This window comes from Marmota monax, unplaced genomic scaffold (genome assembly GCF_021218885.2).
Source record: "Marmota monax isolate L192 unplaced genomic scaffold, Marmota_monax_Labrador192_F-V1.1 WCK01_AAM20220418_F8-fsc00069, whole genome shotgun sequence".
NCBI classification, from domain to species: Eukaryota; Metazoa; Chordata; class Mammalia; order Rodentia; family Sciuridae; genus Marmota; species Marmota monax.
Genome location: NW_026695243.1, coordinates 8,800,237 through 8,818,703, shown reverse-complemented (window position 1 = coordinate 8,818,703; position 18,467 = coordinate 8,800,237). Strand labels below are relative to the sequence as shown.

The 18,467-nt window shown below is 41.3% G+C and overlaps 1 protein-coding gene across 1 annotated transcript in view; it reads left to right on the top strand.

Annotated features, from left to right (window-relative positions):
* Positions 1–5,546: 5,546 nt before the first annotated feature.
* Positions 5,547–18,467, top strand: part of Ube2r2 (ubiquitin conjugating enzyme E2 R2) — a 105,936-nt gene continuing 93,015 nt past the window's right edge. Inside the window, exon 1 of the mRNA XM_046457150.2 lies at positions 5,547–6,157. Coding sequence (XP_046313106.1) covers positions 5,981–6,157 — 177 coding nt within the window. The 5' untranslated portion in view covers positions 5,547–5,980. The remainder of the gene's footprint in view (positions 6,158–18,467) is intronic.

Below are 18,467 nucleotides of genomic sequence, written 5' to 3'. Positions count from 1 at the left end.
TGCATCCTGCCCCAGCATTTTGTTTTAGGCACCCTTTTAATCACTTTGATTGGTACTCCCAAAACCTGTAACAATGTTATTTATCTACTAACTACTTGTTTTTGTCTGTTTCTGCCTTAGCCACTAGAATGTAAGCTTCATGATGGCAGGGACCAATTATTTGTTTCATTCATTATTATATCACTGGCATTTAGCACAGGGCCTATCATGTGGGAAGCACTCAAAACATATTTGTCCAATGAAAGAAAGAATGGATAAATGGCTCTTTCTCAAGAGCACACCAGAGGCTAGGGGGAAGAAAACAATTGCATTATAGTGTGTGGGTGCTGTGACGTGTACAGATTGCTGTGGGAACATTAGGAACATTACAACATGGTAATTAAGGGCAATCACATTGGAGTAGGTTGGTTGAGGTTAACTTCAAGTTCTGCTATTTACTCTCTGAGTGATCTTGAGTAATTCTTTTAACATCTTTTTAAATGTTTTTTTCTTTATTTAGGGAGTGGGGGTGGGGAATTAAACCCAGGGCCTTGCATATGTTAGGCAAGTGTTCCATTGTTAAGCTAGACCCCAGCCCATATTTTCACCTCTTTAAGCCTTGCTTTATTCAGTAACATATTCTACAAATAACCATGTAATGGATTCTGCATGTAAAAATCCCGTCACATGGTAATGCTTAGAAAATGTTAGCTATTATTATTAGAGAAATATTGTGGCTCCTAAAAGCAGTGTCTAAATCTTACATATATGTTAATATGTTGAATTTGAAAAATGTTGGCCTCTTAAAAAGAGTCATTCTTAAAAGTCAGAATTATCCTTCCTAACCCAAATGTATCTTCCTCCACTTTAACTTACCAAGATTTCCTATCCTTTGTGTGTGTGTGGGGGGAGGTGAACCCAGGGTCAGGGTCACTCGACTACTTGGCCACATCCCCAGCCATATTTTGTATTTTATTTAGAGACAGGGTCTCACTGAGTTACTTAGTGCCTCTCTGTTGCTGAGGCTCGCTTTGAACTCAGGATCCTCCTGCCTCAGCCTCCCCCAGCAGCTGGGATTACAGTTGTGAGCCACTGTGCCTGGGTAAGATTTCCATATTTTTTCTTTTTTTTTAAATATTTATTTTTTAGTTTTTCGGTGGACACAACATCTTTGTTTGTGGTGCTGAGGATTGAACCTGGGCCGCACGCATGCCAGGCGAGCGTGCTACCGCTTGAGCCACATCCCCAGCCCCATATTTTTTCTCTTTGGAAGAAAGATAATGGATTAATTGCAAGTTCCCAGGTTTGCAAGTACTAAGTGATGCCTTAGTGACTGAGGGGAAGGACAGGTGCAGTGGTTCACACCTATAATCCCAGCTACTCTGGAGGCTGAGACAGGAGAAATGAAAGCTAAAGGCAAACCTGGACTACTTAGCAAAATTCAAAATAAAACAGAAATAGAAAAAGGGCTCAGTGATAGGCACCCCTGGGTTCCATCCCCAGCATGGTGGGGGGGAGGGTGGAAGGTTGGTATTTTGTTTTCTTTACCACAAGAGGGCACTAATCAATCAAGTAAATTTCAACCTATCATTAGAAAACAAAGAAAGCTCTAGGAAGTTATTTCTACTATTTTCATTAAAAAAAAAATGCTGTCCTAGCAGAATAAAATAGACATTATTATTGCTGTATGTACATACGTGACTTTATGACCAATGTGATTCTGCAACCTGTATACTCAGAAAAATGATAAATTATACCCCGATTCAAATGTATGATATGTCAAGATCATTGTACTGTCATGTGTAACTAATTAAAACAAATAAAAAAAATTAAAAAAGAAAAAAATGCTGTCCTCTATATATCTAGATATAAACCTATCTAGTAGTTCTGGAGACTGAACCCAAGGCCTTGCACATAGTAGGTAAACTGCTGTACCATTGAGCTACTTCCAGCCCCTATTCTTTGTTTAGACTATAGTGGCTTAGTACTAAAGATTGAACCTAGGGCCTCCTGCACGATAGGTATGCTGTATCACTAAGCCACAGCCCCGCTGCACCCCCCCCCCCCGCCCCAGGCAGGGTCTAACTAAATTGCTAAGGCTGGCCTCAAACTTGTGAGGAATCTCCCTGCCTCAGCTTCCCAAGTAGCTGGAGTTATAGCCATGAACCACCATGCCTGGAAAAAAATGTTTTGAGTACCTAGTATGTGGCAAACATTGGGGTAGGTGGTAAATGGTTATGAAATTTATAGTCCTGAGTACCTACTGTGTGTCTGAGAGTGCCTGAGAGCCTAGACTTGCGAGTGGAGTCCAATTTTGTGTGTGTGTGTGTGTGTGTGTGTGTGTGTGTGTGAGATACTGATTGTCTTCCTGCCCTTGGCCATGAGTCTGAGAACAATTACTTAGTGTCTACTTTGTGTCACACTGTGTGCTGGTTTCATGAGATACAAGGATGAATAAGACACAGTTGCAGCCTAGGTAATGTTTTACTGAAGCTAGTTTTGTAGAATTGCAGTTCCTCTGACTTGAAAATTGGGAAAGACTTGAGTACAAAACTCATTACCACAGTAAGCTGCCAGCCTTCCAGCTTAGGATCATGTCCATAGTGGATACTTAGTATGAGTTTGTGAGTTGAACTCAGGGGACAGCTTCTGGTCTGGGTGGCAGATGTATATTCAAGTGGGTTAGGCAAGAGAGCTATCATTGTATAGATCAGGGTGAGGCTATGATTTCATATAGGTGAAATGCTTTGAAGATGAACTTTCTGCCTATTTGTCTACTCACAACCTTGCTATTAAAGGTGTCAACACCATCTCCCACGTTTCCAGGTCAGCAATCTTCATGTCCCTAAATTGGTGGAGGACTGGAAACCTGAATAAGGCATACATCATTATTTTGGGAGGAGGGTTGCATTGAATAGGAGGACACTCCTCCCTACTAGCTTCCAACTTAGGGCCTGACAGTTCTCTACACTGAGCCACATCCCCAGCCCAACACTTCCCTTCCTCTGACAAGAGCTCTAATTCTAGTGGAGTTTGGTCTCAAGACCTAGATGGTAGGTAAGGCTGGGGGTTAGAGAATGTTTTAAAGTATGGAGACCTCATTCATTGCAAACAAACAAACCCAAGAAAGAAAGAAAAAAAGAGAAAGGCCCTTTATGATTTGTGCACACTGATTTTCTTTCAAAGAGTACAGTATAGAATGATGAAGAAGAAGGATGAGGCTATACTTTACAATGAAGAAACCTGATATACTTACTACCTCAGCCAGGTGATCAAGGTCAACATCAACAGTGCTAAGTCATGTTATCATGTTATCATGTGTCCTCATATGGCATTTTTATCTCTATGATTTTTTCCTCTTAAAACCCATAACCCCAGTCTTATCACAAATCCCAGGTGAAGGACCACCTACAAAACATTTGAGGCCAGGGGTGGTGGTGCATGCCTATAATCCCAGCAATTTGGGAGGCTCAGGCAGGAGGAACAAAGTTCAAACCCAGCAGCTTAGTGAGGTCCTGTTTCAAAATAAAAACAAAAAGTTCTGGGAATAAAGCTCAATGGTAAAGTTTCCCTGGGTTCAATCCCCAGTACACTCCCTACTATAAACAAAATTGTTTTGACCAATATTTTTCAAAAGTATCAAGGCATCAAACACAAGAAAAGTCTAAGAAACTGTCACAGTCAAGAGGGAGTCTAAGGAAACATGAAAACTATAGTCTGGTAGCTTGGATGGAATTCTGGGACAGAAAAGGGACATTAGGCAAAAACTAAGGCAATATGAATAAAGCATGAACATTAATGATAATGTACAATACATTAATAGTAACGTATCAATATTAGTGATAAGTATACTACACTAATATGTTATTAATAGGGGAAACTGGGTGCCAGGTACATGAGAACCCTACTGTCTTCTCATTTTTTCTGTAAATTTAAAACTGTTGTAAATATAAAGTGTATTAAAAAAAATGAAGAGTGGTATCCACAAAATAACTATACTATTCTTTAAAGCTCCTAGTTATGGATCACTTGCCAGTCACCATGCTAAATGCCATACATAGATGATCTCATTTAATCATTACAATTGCTTGTGTTAGGTATAATTAATATAAGTGGTGGAACCAGGGTTGAAACCAAGATCTCTGTGATCTCAAAATTGAATGGAACTCTCAGTATGCTGGCTTTTCTGGGAAAGGGTTTACACAGTTACAACACATGCTTTTCTAAGAGAAATAAGTATTCTTTTTTAAAAACATATTTTTAGTTGTAGATGGACATAATACCTTTATTATTTTTATGGGGTGCTGAGGATCAAACCCAATACCTCACACAAACACTCTACCACTGAGCCACAATCCCAGTCCAAGAGAAAGAAGTATTCTAAATAATGGGGACTGAAGACTGTCTCCACATTTTACTTCAGTTATGATTATCTCAGGAGTTGGAGGTTGAACAATCAAGCTGAAGAAAATGGGTGTCAAAAGTCCAATCTCAGTAGTTTTACAAACCTGGATAAGCAGAGCAGTTGTCCATCCCATAGCACATTGAGAAGGGCCAGGAAACCAGGTTTAGTTTAATTCTCTTTCCTCATAACTTCCTCTTTGTAGTTATTAAGGGAAGCAGGAACTGGCCTTCCTGCCTTTTCTCTTTTGAAAACATGCCCTCTCTAAGATGGGTGATTTGCCCAGTGGCACACAGGCCAGGAGGTTGGATATGCGGTAGATTAAGTTGGGAGAGAAGTTGGGAAATAGATGGACATAATACCTTTATTTTATTTATTTATATGTGGTGCTGAGGCTCGAACCCAGTGCCTCACAGTTGCCAGGCAAGCACTCTTCCACTGAACCACAACCCCAACCTCAAGCTGGGAAATCTTGTTCCCATCGCTATGACCCATATTCTCAGTCCTTCTTATTCAAGCACCTACTAAGTTCAGGGACTGCAGACTGGGTGTCGCGGGGGTGGGATGGGGTTGGGGGTGGTCTGTAGAGGACTAGAGCTCGTCCTAGGACTAGTCCTAGGACTGCTGTTTAGAGGCCGGTGAATACACGTTGGGGGAAGTCACTGAGAGCTCTTGGACCTGAAAGTCCCTTCCGGGACACGCCTCTGGAACCGCGGCGCCAAGCCACAAAACCGACCTTTTGGGGCCAAGGCGATTCTCGACTGCCCGCCCTCAGTCTCCTACAGCCATTAGCCCTTTAAGGGCGGGGGACACGCTCCGGCGTCACAAAGCGCCGCCACCGCCACCGCGCGGGTGGGAGGGATGGAAGCCGGGAACGGAGGGGAGGAGGGGAGGAGGACGAGGCAGGCTGGCGGGCGGGCGGGGGAGGGAGGGGCGCGCGCACGCGCGTCGGGCCGCCAGCCGCCAAGAGCCGCCCCCCTCCTGGCGCGCGCCCCTCCTCCCTCTCTCCCTCCCTCCTTCTCGGCTCCGTCGCTCCCGCGGCGAGAGGCGCTCTCGTTCTCCTCCTCCGCCCCTCCCCCCGCGCAGCCGCCGCCGCCGCCGCTGCCGCGAGACCCCCGCGCGCCACGCTCCCCCTCCCCCTCCGGCCCCGCGCGCCCTTCGGCCCCGGCGGCCCCCGAGGCGAACGAGAGGGCGAGCGAGCGCTGCGCTCCCGGGCCGGCCCGGCCCCCTCCGCTCACCATCGCCGGCCCTTCGCCGCCTTCCTCGGCTTCCACCTCCTCTCCCCCCCCCCCCCAAGTAGAGGCCCCCTCCGGGGGGGGGAGGCCCCTGACCGGGAGCGGATTTCCCTAACACCTTCAACCCCTCCCCCACCCGGCCGGAGTGTGAGGAGAAGGGCCCGGCCCGGCCCGCGGCGCGTGTGAGGACACCGGGCCGGCCCACGGGCCGTCTGGGGCCTGGTCCGGCCCGCCGGGTGTGTGAAGACCGGGGCCCCGTGCGGCCCGGCCCGAGGGCGAGCGGAGGGGAGGGGCCTGGTCCGGCCCGGCCGGTGCGCGAGGACTGGGGCCCCGGCCCGGCACCGCCGCCGCCGCCGCCGCCGCGATGGCCCAGCAGCAGATGACCAGCTCGCAGAAGGCCCTGATGCTCGAGCTGAAATCCCTACAGGAGGAACCGGTGGAGGGCTTCCGGATCACCCTGGTGGATGAGTCCGACCTCTACAACTGGGAGGTGGCCATCTTCGGACCCCCCAACACCCTCTACGAAGGCGGCTACTTCAAGGTACCCCCTCACCCCCTCCTGGACCCGGCTTTCCCCCCGAGGCCTCGGTTCCTCCCCGCGTTGGGCAGTTTTCGGGGCGGAGTGTGTGAGCGCGGGTGCGTGGAGGGGGCTTCTCGCCTCGTAGCCCCCTCCCCCATCCGTGGAGGCAGGAAGGCCTTGCTCACCAAGTGCCTTTTCTTTGTCATGGGGCGGGGGCGGGAGGCCAGACTGCACCGGGAAATAGGAAAGTCTCTCCGGCTGGGGTAGTGGCTACAGGGGAAGGAGGGCAGTCTTTGTTTCCCCAGCTGAGGGTGTGTGGAAAGAGGTGGTCTTTCTTTTCTTGATCTCCCATTAGAGCTCTCCCTGCGCAGGCTGGAACTGCCCCAGAGGGCAGGGTGACCTGCACTTATTGGATTGGACTTTTCTTTTTTTGGGGGTGGGGGGTGGGGGGAGGGGAATTAGCCTGTCATTCCAGAGGCTGCCAGTGCCCTGACATTTTGAGGTTTCATTGGGCTTCTTGGATAGTGGTAGTTCCAACTTTGCATTCCAGTGTGCGGTAATAAAGGACCCTAGGGGTGGTTTAAAAAAGAGAGGTGCTTGCGTTGTCTTGCCATTATCCACTTGAAGGAACTTTAGCCTTCTTTCTGTCCTCATTCTCCATTTACCTCAGTGCTTCTTTAAAAACGCCCTTTGTCCTCACCCCGCCATCAAGTTTACTAGCATTCTTTTTCTTCTTGTAGAAACACCCAAAAAGGGTGGAACGTGTCTTGAGGGGAGATTGATAGTTTCCCACTTTAGGGAAACAAAATGGAAAGATTTTGCTCAGGTAGAACTCCAGCGAGTGGAGTCATTTCACAGATGAAAAGTATCGCAGGTGAGATGGTTTTCTCTGGGTGGGATGGATCCTTAGAGACCATAGACATTGTTTCTATTGTTTCCTGTGATTTTAGAACAGTGCTTCCAAAATTATTCTGGAATCCAGTGTATTTTTCTAAAAACTCCAAGGTAGATGACTTGGAGGTAGTTTTTCTTTTGTTTTGGGTTTAGCATTTTTGCAGGGAGGAATCCCAAATTGAGGATTTGAATTTTTAAATTTTGGTGGCAAGACTGAGGAAATGAGTACTTAGGAATCCATTTTTTTAAATTTTTTTATTTCCAAAATTAAGTGAAATAGGCCAGTGAGTCAGTTTTAGTTTGTTTTGAAGGGAGGGGTTATCTTGGCACAGGTTTTAAATGAGTATCTTAGTCATGTAGTTGTGATGTGTATTTTTAGGACTTAACCAATTACTTAACTCTTGTTTTCTACCCTTCTCTAAAGGTAGAAGCTTTAGTTTCAGGCTTTAAATTGGGTCAGCTTTGTAGAAGATAGTATTGATATGGAACTGTTTAATAGTGACACCATGATACTAGGAACACCTAGTAAAAAACACGTTTTTAGAATATTATGTAACAGTGATATTCCTACCGTTTGCTTCATTTTTTGTGAATATAAATTACGCTTTATGTATGTGTGTATATTTGTCAACACATGCTATATTTTTCAGATGCAGGAATTTAAAATTGCTAAGTAAAGGTGCAAGTTATTAGTGGCAAATGGAAAAGGTATTGCATTGTTCATGTTGAGGTACTCTCTTTTTTTTTTTTTTTTTTCATTTTTTAGTTGTTGATGGACATTTATTTTATTTATACGTGGTTTTGAGAATCGAACCCAGTGCCTCACGCATGCTAGGCAAGCGCACTACCACTGAGCCCCAGCCCCATACACTCTACTTTTAAATATAAATTTTTATTTATAGATATTGGAAATATTTTTGCACAAAACGGAATTTTTTTTCTATAAAAGCATTTTTAGCAAAATATTATTTAACTTCAATGGATAAAATTTAACTTTTAAAAAGTCTTTGGAATAACTGATGGTTAAGGCAAATGGGTACTAGTTAGAATAATCTTACTCCAATGCAATTTTGTTAAAAAAAAAAACTGTGAAAGAAAATAATGGGTTGCAAATTGTAGCATTTTTGCCTAATTTTGGAATAATTGTGTGGTTAAAAAAACCCTCACAATTTGGGGCTGGGTTATAGCTCAGTTGGTAGAGTGCTTGCATTGCATGCACAAGGCTGCAGGTTCAATCCCCAGCACCACAAAAACAAAACAAAACAAAAAAACTCACAATTTGGAATTGGTAGTATGCAAGGATTCCTTGTAGCATATACACTGATTTAAAACAAAGGCTTTTTAATTTCAGTCCTGTTAAAAAGAATAGCGCGCTCGCCTGCCATGCGTATGGCCCGGGTTCGATCCTCACTACCACATACAAACAAAGATGTTGTGTCCGCTGAAAACTAAAAACTAAAAAAAAAAAAAAAAAAGAATGGCTTGAACTGGTGTTGTGGCTCAGTGGTAGAGCACTTGCCTAGCACGTGTGAAACACTGGGTTCGATTCTCAGCACCACATAAAAATAAAGGTATTGTGTTCATCTACACCAAAAAAAAAAGTTAAAAAAATGAATAGCTTAAATCTCCTATTTTGTTGTATGTGTTAGATTTATTAGTCTTTGAGAGCGTTTACCTTAAATTTGATTTTTGTTTTTGTTTTTGTACTGTGGATCTAAGTGCCTTGCCTTTCTACTACCTTGCTATTACACCTTCAGCCCCTTTACCTTTAATTCTGAAGCATAAAAAAATGTGTGGAAGTTTTTTTTTTTTTTTTGAACCCAGGGGTGCTTAAGCCACTGAGCCACATCCCCAATATTATTATTTATTTTTTATTTTATTTTTTTATAATTTTTTTTAAGATAGGAGAGAGAGAGAATTTTTTAATATTTTATTTTTTAGTGTTTGGCGGACACAACATCTTTGTGTTTGTATGTGGTGCTGAGGATCGAACCCGGGCCACACGCATGCCAGGCGAGCGTGTTACCGCTTGAGCCACATCCCCAGTCTTTATTTTTTATTTTGAATCAAGGTCTCACAAACTTGCTTAGGGCCTTGCTAAGTTTTTGAGGCTAGCTTTGAACTTGTCCTGCCTCAGCCTCCTGAGCCATTGAGATTATAATGCCACCGTGCCCCACTGAAAATTCTTGTTATTTGTGGTGCTGGGCAATGAACCTAGGTCAGGGTTTTGTGCATACTAGGCAAGTGCTGTTCTACTGAGCTACATCCCCAACTCTTTTACCTTTATTTATTTATTTTTTTAAATTTATTTTTTAGGTGTAGATGGACATAACACAATGCCTTTATTTTTTTATGTGGTGCTGAGGATGGAACCCGGGGCCCCAACCGTGCTAGGCGAGTGCTCTACTGCTGAGCCCCAATCCCAGCCCACTCTTTTACCTTTAATTTTAACTTGTAAAAAATGTATGAATATTTTAGTCTTGTATGAAAATTTGTTCAATAATGTTTTCTTCTATTTTGTCCTTTATTGTATTGCCTTTTATCTCATTCGTCCTTTGTTGGAAAAAAGGCAAACTTAAATTTATGGTCATTGTTTTTTATTCCACTGCTTTTGTCTTAAAACAAGGCTTTTAGTGTGTTCCACTACAGCTGTAGTTAAAAGTTGGCACAGAGCTTTTTGTACAACTCTTCTCTCTTATCAAATGTTGTTAATTTTTGAACATTTGGTATAATTTATTTTCAAGTTGAATTCTTTTTTCTGTTGGACATAATTGTTTGAATAACTGCCAATCATTCTTTAAAATTCTCATAGTATAACTTCTTTAACTTTTAGGTGTTAATAGATTTCTAACATCTTTTTCACCATGCAGTGGTTGGCACCACAGGAACTGTGGTGGAGACTGTGAGACTTATACTGTTTCTTGGTATTTTTGTTTTTTGATTCATCCTTTTTTCACTTTTTTAGTACCTCTTTTTTTTTTTTTTAATATTTATTTTTCAGTTTTCGGCAGACACAACATCTTTGTTGGTATGTGGTGCTGAGGATCGAACCCGCTTGAGCCACATCCCCAGCCCTTTTTAGTACCTCTAAACTGATTCTTAGCTTTGGAGGCAATGAATGTATGATGGGAAAAGGTAGTTTCTTCTGTTTTGCATGTTATAAAATCCTGCCCTCACCTTTTCTTGATGTTAATGAGGAACATCTGAATTTCTTTGCTTCTTGGAATTTTTCCTCTATTAGTTGATGGTTTAGGACATAGAGAACACCCCTGAGCTCATTTTGATGCTATGGAGCAAGCTGGAATTTTTATTGTTACTGTTGATCAAGGCAGTAGTTTCTCCCCTTTAAAAGGAACTATCTTTTCAAATACCTTCTGATGATGATTACAATGAAGTGTGAATGATTTGGTATAGAACCTCCTTGGAATTCCTGCATTATTTATCTAAAAGCATGATAGTGTGAGATTATAGTCAGAAATGAGAGTGCCTTTCATCATATTCATAACATAAAAGTTTAGATAATAAAGAAAAACTTAAAATATCATAGGTAACTTCTGTAGATTTTATTCAGTAATCTGAGATAATGAAATAATAGATGCATTCCATTTTTAGAAAACCCCAACTGACAAAAAGTATTTGTTAAATACTTAAAATTTTCCCTAATAGGAGTACTTCCTTATCAGAATAACAAACTCTTCAATTCTGTACATGTGCATGCACACACACTTTTTTAAAATAAAGGAATATGCATATTCTCTAGGCTCCATTTGTTCTAGGATAAAATAATCTGTTTTCTGCCTCTCCTTCACCACCGGCCCCAGGCTCTTGAGCTGCTAGGATTACAGGCATGTGCCACCTTGCCCAGCAATAATAATTCTTAATTCTTGTGTTTTTTTGAGGGGGTGTAGGGGGGGAATCTTGTGTGTGTGTGGTCCTGGGGATCGAACCTAGGGAGCTCACTGTATCCCTGAGCTATATCCCCAGCCCTTTTAAAGAATTTTTTTATACTGAGACAGGGTCTTGTTAAGTTGCCCAGGCCGGCCTTGAACTTTATTAGTATTGGGAAATCCAGGGGTCTTTTACCCTTGAGCTGCATTCCCAACCCTTTTTAATTATTTTTTATTTTGAGACAAGTTCTCTCTAACTTGCTTGGGGCCTTGTTAAGTTGCTGAGGTAGGGCTCAAAGTTGTCATCCTACTCCTGAGTTGCTGGGATTACAGGAGTGCACTGCTGCACCCAGGCTGGCCTTGAACTTTTGAAATTTCTGCCTCAGCCTCCCAAGTAGCCGAGACTACAGACACCACAAAGTTCAAGCCCCACTCTTTTTTTTTTTGTTTGTTTGTTTTTGGTACTGATGACTGAACCCAGAACCCAGGGATACTTTACCACTGAGCTATGTCCCCAGCCCTTACATTTATTTTGAGACAGGGTATCACTAAATTGCTGAGGCTGGTTTTCAATTTGTGATCCTCCTGTCTCAGCCTCCTGAGTTGCTGGAATTACAAGTGCGTGCCACCACACCTGACCCAACACTTAATTACTGTGTAATTCTTAAAATGTAGTTGCAACTGGGGCTGGGGATGTGGCTCCAACGGTAGTGCGCTTGCCTGGCATGCATGCGGCCCGGGTTTGATCCTCAGCACCACCACATACAAACAAAGATGTTGTGTCCGCCAAAAACTAAAAAATAAATATTAAAAAATTCTCTCTCTCTCTCTCTCTTTAAAAAAAAATATATTTAAAAAAAAATGTAGTTGCAACTATTCTTAAACTTTTTGCCATATGAATCCTTTTGAGAAACTGATAGGTTTTTATCCTCAGGAAAAAAAAATGTACATGTAGCCAATTTGTATAGATTTTGAGGCCATTAACTCATGGGTTAAAAATCCCTGATTTAGCCAGGCACAGTAATCCCAGCGGTTTGGGATGCTGAGACAGGAGAATCAAGTTCAAAGCCAGTCTCAGCAACTTCGAAATGCTAAGCAACTCAGTGAGACACTGTCTCTAAATAAAATACAGTATAGGGCTGGGGATATGGCTCAGTGGTTGAGTATCCCTGAGTTCAGTCTCCAGTATCAAACAAAAAAAAGAATCCCTGATTTTCCCTGGTGTGGTGGCACATCCCTAAAATCTCAACTTCTCAGGAGGTGAGGCAAGGGGTTGAAAGTTGGAGCCCAGCCTGGGACACTTAATGAGACCCCTGTCTTAAAAATAAAAGGGAAGATACGCAGCCCAGTGGCAAAGCCCTGGCAGGGTTCAATAACCAGTACTCCCCCTGCCCCCTGCAAAAAAAAAAGCCTGTTTTAAGGGATTTGAATAGGCAATTTGGAAAACAGAATTAAACTTTTTTTGAGGGGGAGGATACTAGGAATTGAACCCAGAGGCACTTAACCATTGAGCCACATTCCCAGCCTTTTTTTTTTTTTTTTTTTAGTTGGACACAATACCTTTATTTTTTAATTTATTTTTATGTGGTGCTAAGGATTGAACCCAGGGCCTCGCATGTGCTAGGCAAGCACGCTACTATTGAGCCACAATCCCAGCCCTTTTTTTACATTTTATTTAGACAGAGGATCTTGCTAAGTTGCTTAGAACCTTGCTAAGTTGCTAAGGCTAGCTTTGAACTTGTGATCCTCCTGTCCCAGCCTCCCAAGTCCTGGGATTATAGGTGTGTACCACTGTGCCTGGAGGAATTGAACAGTTTAAAAATTATAATCTCCCTCCCCCCACATGAAGGTTTTGTCAGTTAACTTTGAGCTTTGAAAATTTACCTTGAGTTTTAGCAACATTATAAATGGAAATAGCTTAAGTCCAAGGGTTTGACACTAAATGATGTTTAGTTTGTTTTTTTTTTTTAATTTCAAAGCAAACATGACAGATTTATTTTTCCTTTTCTCTGTGTGTGTATCTGTGTGTCCGTCCCTATGCGCATGTTTTGCTGGGGTTGAACCCAGGACCCTGTTCATCAAGGCAAGTGTGTTGCCACTGAGCTATAGTGTGTCTTAGAATCCATGAAATCTTAAAATTGCCATCAGCCAATGATAGATAGGATTTAATTTTAAGGGAATCTTTCATTTAAATCTGTTTTTTTTTTAATACCAGAATCATTGTCTTAGATTTGATAAAAGGAGGATTAATTCTTCTTGGAATGAAGGATTTGAGTCCTAATTTATATATATATGTGTGTGTGTGTGTGTGTGGTCTGTTTTGTTTTTTTGGTCGTGCTAGGGATTGAATGTAGGGCCTCCTGTATGCTAAGCACTTCCATTGTTAAGCTAAACCCTGTCATCCTAATTAAACTTTAAAAAAAATATATTGTTGTCAATGGACCTTTATTTATTTGTATGTGGGTGCTGAGAATTGAACCCAGTGCCTCACATATGCTAGGCAAGTGCAAGTGCTCTACCACTGAGCTACAACCCCAGGCTTGCCCCCCCCCCCAATTAAACTTTTTTCACCATGTTGATTCTCCTTTCTTCAGAGATTTGTTTAGTAAATGGTGTTTATTTAAACTATTCATCAAAGGCCAAGTAATGTAGGAAAAGGCACTTCCTTTATAGGTACTGAGGGAAAATAGTAGATAGGACATTGATAACTTTAGAAGAGAAAGTAGTAGGACGTTGAATGATTCTCATAAAAAAGTTTAAAAAATTTTTATTCTTTTTTCTTTCTTGTTTGTAATTGGACACAATACCTTTATTTTATTTATATGTGGTGCTGAGGATCGAACCCAGGGACTTGCACATGCTAGGCAGGCGCTCTATGCTGAGCCACAACCCCAGCCCCTTTTATTCTTTTTAATTATGTTACATGATAGCAGCATGTATTTTGACATTATACATACATGGAGTATAACTTCCCATTCTTGTGGTTATAGGTGATGTGGAGTTATACCAGTTGTATGTTTGTATATGAACATAGGAAAAGTAATGTCCGATTCATTCTACTGTCTTTTCTTGTCTCATCCCCTCTTCCCTTCATTCCCCTTTGTCTAATCCAAAATATTTCTACCCCCCCACCCCCCATTGTGTGTTAGCATTGCATATTGGAGAGAACACTAAGGCTTATCAAAATTTTTGTGTGAATTTTACTTATTTGAGATACTGAAGATTGAGCCTGGGTACTCTGTTACCCAGGTACATCTCCAGCCCTTTGTTATTTTTTTTATTTATTTTTTTTTGGTAATCTTTTTTTTTTTAAATATTTTATTTACATTTTAGTTTTTGGCAGACACAACATCTTTGTTTGTATGTGGTGCTGAGGATCGAACCCGGGCTGCACCCATGCCAGGCGAGCACGCTACCACTTGAGCCACATCCCCAGCCCCTAGCCCTTTGTTATTTTGAGTCAGGGTCTCATTAAGTTGCCGAGGCTGGCCTTGAATTTATGATCCTCCTGCCTCAGCCTTCCAAGTACAGTTGTGGGGGTTGAACCCAGGGGTACTCTACCTACTGTTAACCCTAGCTTTACTCCTTTCCCCCCTCCCAACTCTTTCCTGTTTGTAGTACTGGGAATTGAATTTAGAGCTTCATGCATAGTAGGCTAGTGCTGTACCACTGAGCACATTACCAACCCTTGAATTTTAAAAGTATAGAAATGTGAGGTATAAGTGTTACTGATGTAATTATAAATGTTTATGAAAAGCAAAGTTTTTAAAGCTTCAAGGCCAATTAGAGAATGATAATTAGGTTGATAAGTATTATCCATCATGATAAAATGTTCTGTTCCCTCTTGCTAATTTAGTGTTAGTGATTCTAATCTAAAGTTCCATAAGAACTTGTCAATGGGAGACAAGAGGAGAATAAAGGAGGTTCACAACTCGATTCACCTCTGCTAATATAATTATGGGAAAATAACAAGAAGAGTACAAAATTCAGAGTTTTAGGACTACAGATCTCCATCCTCTGGGAGATTACATTTAAATGTTTTAATTCTTTTGTGTTCCTGAACTGCTTTTGGATTGTTACACATACAGTTATAAATGTCTGAGTAGGCTTGGCAAGGTGGTACATGCCTGTAATCTGAGAGACTCAGAAGGCTGAGGCAGGAGGATTCCAAATTCAAGGCCAGCTTTAGCAACTTAAGCCTGTCTCAAAAATGTAAGAAAAAAGGATTGGCTTTATAGCTCAGTGGTGGAGTACCTCTGGTTTTAATCCCCAATACAGGGCTTGGCGGGGATGAGATTAAGCCTCTGTGTTCTGTCAACATAGAATTAAATTTCATCTTTATTCAGGGAGATGAGAAATTGTTATTTAAAGTTCATGCTAATATGGTTCTGAAGGGGTAATTTTAGTTTGGATTGCAAGCATTTGATATTATTTAAATAATCTTTCTATGTGAGAATCAGGAAATTCACGTTAATACTGTATTTAAAATGAAAAGTAAGTAGTCCACTTTGTTCATTTTATTTATTTTTGTGATGCTGGGGGTTGAACCCTGGGCACTCTACCTACTGTTGACATCCCTAATCCTTTCTTTTTATTTTGAGAAAAATATTGCTAAGTAGTAGAGACTAACCTTGAGTTTGTGATCCTCTTGCTTAACCTCCCGAATAACTGTGATCACAGGCAGGTACATACTGTGTCCAGAAGTAGTCTACTTTTAGCACATTTACATGATTTTTTTTTTTTTTTTTGGTACTGGGTATTGAATCCCAGGGGTACTCAACCCCTGAGCCACATCCCCAGTCCTTTTTTGTATTTTATTTAGAGACAGGCTCTTGCTAAGTTGCTGAGGCTGACTTTGAACTTGGAATCCTCTTGCCTCAGCTTCCAAAGCCTCTGGGGTTATAGGTATGTACTACTTCACCCAGCACATGATTTTTTTTTTGTTTTTTTATTAAGAAATATAAAAACGTTTGGGGCTGGGGTTTAGCTCAGTAGGAGGATACTTACCTAGCATACAAGAGCCTGGAGTTCAGTCCCCAGTAGTGACAAAAACAAAAAAACAACAAAAAAAGTTATTTCTTAGTTCAGGCTATTAAAATAAATTACTGTAGACTATATGGCTTATAAACAACAGAAATTTTATTTCTCAGAGTTCTGGAGGGTAGAAGTTAGAAATCAAAGTTTCAAAATAAATATTTAAAAAAATTATCTCTCTCTAAAAAAAAAAAAAAGAAAAGAAAAAAGAAATCAAAGTTTCACCATGGTCAGGTCCTGTTGAAAGCCCTCTTCTGGTGTGCTGATAACTTCTCCCTGGGTCATCCTCCATATGGCAAAACAGAAGAGAGAGATTAGCTCTTTTCCTCTTTTGTGGGGTTGGAGGCGGAGATGGTGGTGCTGGTGCTGGGTGTACTCAGAATGGGCTCTACCATTGAGCTACACCTTAGTCTTGGTTTTCTCTTATAAAGAAATTCTATCTGGCAATTTTACCATCATGACCTAATTACAAAGGCCTCACTTTCTACCATCATGGGGTTAGTGCTTTAATATATGAATTATTAGAACGAACACTTAAAAAGGTAAAATGTGGAATGCCATTATCTGTTGCATATATATGCCATTAGTACAGTAGTGTAGGTATCATTGAATGCTTACTATGTGTTGTATACTTTACATAGAATATCTCGCGTAATCCTCCCATGAGATTATTACTGTTAATTGCATTTAGCATATAGAGAAGCCATGTCACACAGAGCTCATTTATTTTTTCCAGGGGTCTTCAGATAGAAAGTTGAAATATAAAGCTGTACTACCAGACTACTTAACTCTAAAGCCTGTGCCTTTTAACTGAGATCTTAGACCAGTTTGGAAGATACTTGAAGGTATGAAAGTGGAGGTTTTTGTTTTTTAGTAAAGTAGCAGTTTATATTTGAACAGGAAGCCAACCTTCCCAAAGGGAGGGGTCTTAAGAGGGTTGCTTGAAAATAGGGTTTTAAGAAAAATCAAAATCAAACTTAAGAGGTGGTTTTTTGTTTTGTTTGTTTTCAGTCCTGGGGATTGAACCCAGGGATATTTAACCAGTGAGCCACATCCCCAGCCCTTTTAATTTTTATTTTTGAGTTAGAGTCTCATTAAGTTTCTTACTAAATTGCTGAGGCTGGCTTGGGACTTGTGATCCTGCTGCCTTTGTCTCCCAAGTCACTGGGATTACAGCTGTTTGTTACCAAGCCTGGTAGAACTTGATTCTTATACTAGAAGCTTTTGCCTTACTTTTAGTGGAGGGTGGGAATGGTGCTAGTATTGAGAGCTATAATCCCAAGAAGTTAGTTTGGGATTAGAAATGATGATGAAACACTTCTAAAACGACAGAACTTCATAGATGCAGTTAATTTTCTCAGTTCAAACTTGGTGTGGTGGTGTGGACCTGAAATCCTAGCTACTGAGAAGGATCACAAATTCAAGGCCAGACTGGGCAACTTAGCAAGATCCTGTAAAATAAAAATGGCTGAAGTTGCAGCTCAGCGGTATAGCACTTGCCTAGCCTGTGCAAGGTCCTGGGTTCAATCCATAGCCCTGCCAAAAACCCAAAAAAGTCAATACACTATTGTATTTATGAATTAAAAATAATGCCTTACACTTTTCCAAGTATATTTAAACAGCATGGGGAAACATCTTTTTTGATTATTCTTATGGTTGAACCCATTAAAGGATACTTTTTACCTCTATTACAGCTGTCTCCATTGTGCTAGAAATCAAATCAGGCCCTTGTCCATGCCAGGCAAGCACGACCACTTACCTATCCCCCCAGCCCCTATTATAGCATCTTTTTATTTTAAAAAAATTGTTCTTTTTAGATATACGTGACAGTAGAGTGCATTTTGATATATTATACATACATTGAGTATAATTTATTCTAGGATTCCATTCTTGTGGTTATACATGATGTGGAGTTTCACTGATGGTGTATTCATATATGAACATAGGAAAGTTATATCCGATTCATTCTACTCTTTCCTGTTCCCATCCCCCTTCCCTTCTCCTCATTCCCCTTTGTCTAATTCACCAAACTTCTCTCTCTCTCTCCCTTTTTTTTTTTTTTTTGGTACTAGGGATTGAACTGAGGGGCACCCAACCACTGAGCCATATCCCCAGCCCTATTTTGTATTTTACTTAGAGACAGGGTCTCACTGAGTTGCTTAGCGCCTCACTATTGCTGAAGCTGGCTTTGAACTCACAATCCTCCTGTCTCAGCCTCTCAAGCCACTGGGATTGCAGGCATGCGTCACTCTGTACCTGGCTTAATTCACCAAACTTCTAGTCTTCCTTCCCTTCCTTATTGTGTGTTAGCACCTGCATATCAGAACATTCAGCCTTTGATTTTTTGGGATTGGCTTATTTCACTTAGCATGATAGTCTCTAGATCCACCCTTTACCAGCAAAAGTCATAAAGTCATTTTCTTTTTTATTTTTAGTTGTATTTTTTGGGTTGCTGAGGATCAAACTCAGTGCCTTACATGTGCTAGACAAGTGCTCTACCACTGAGCTATAACCCA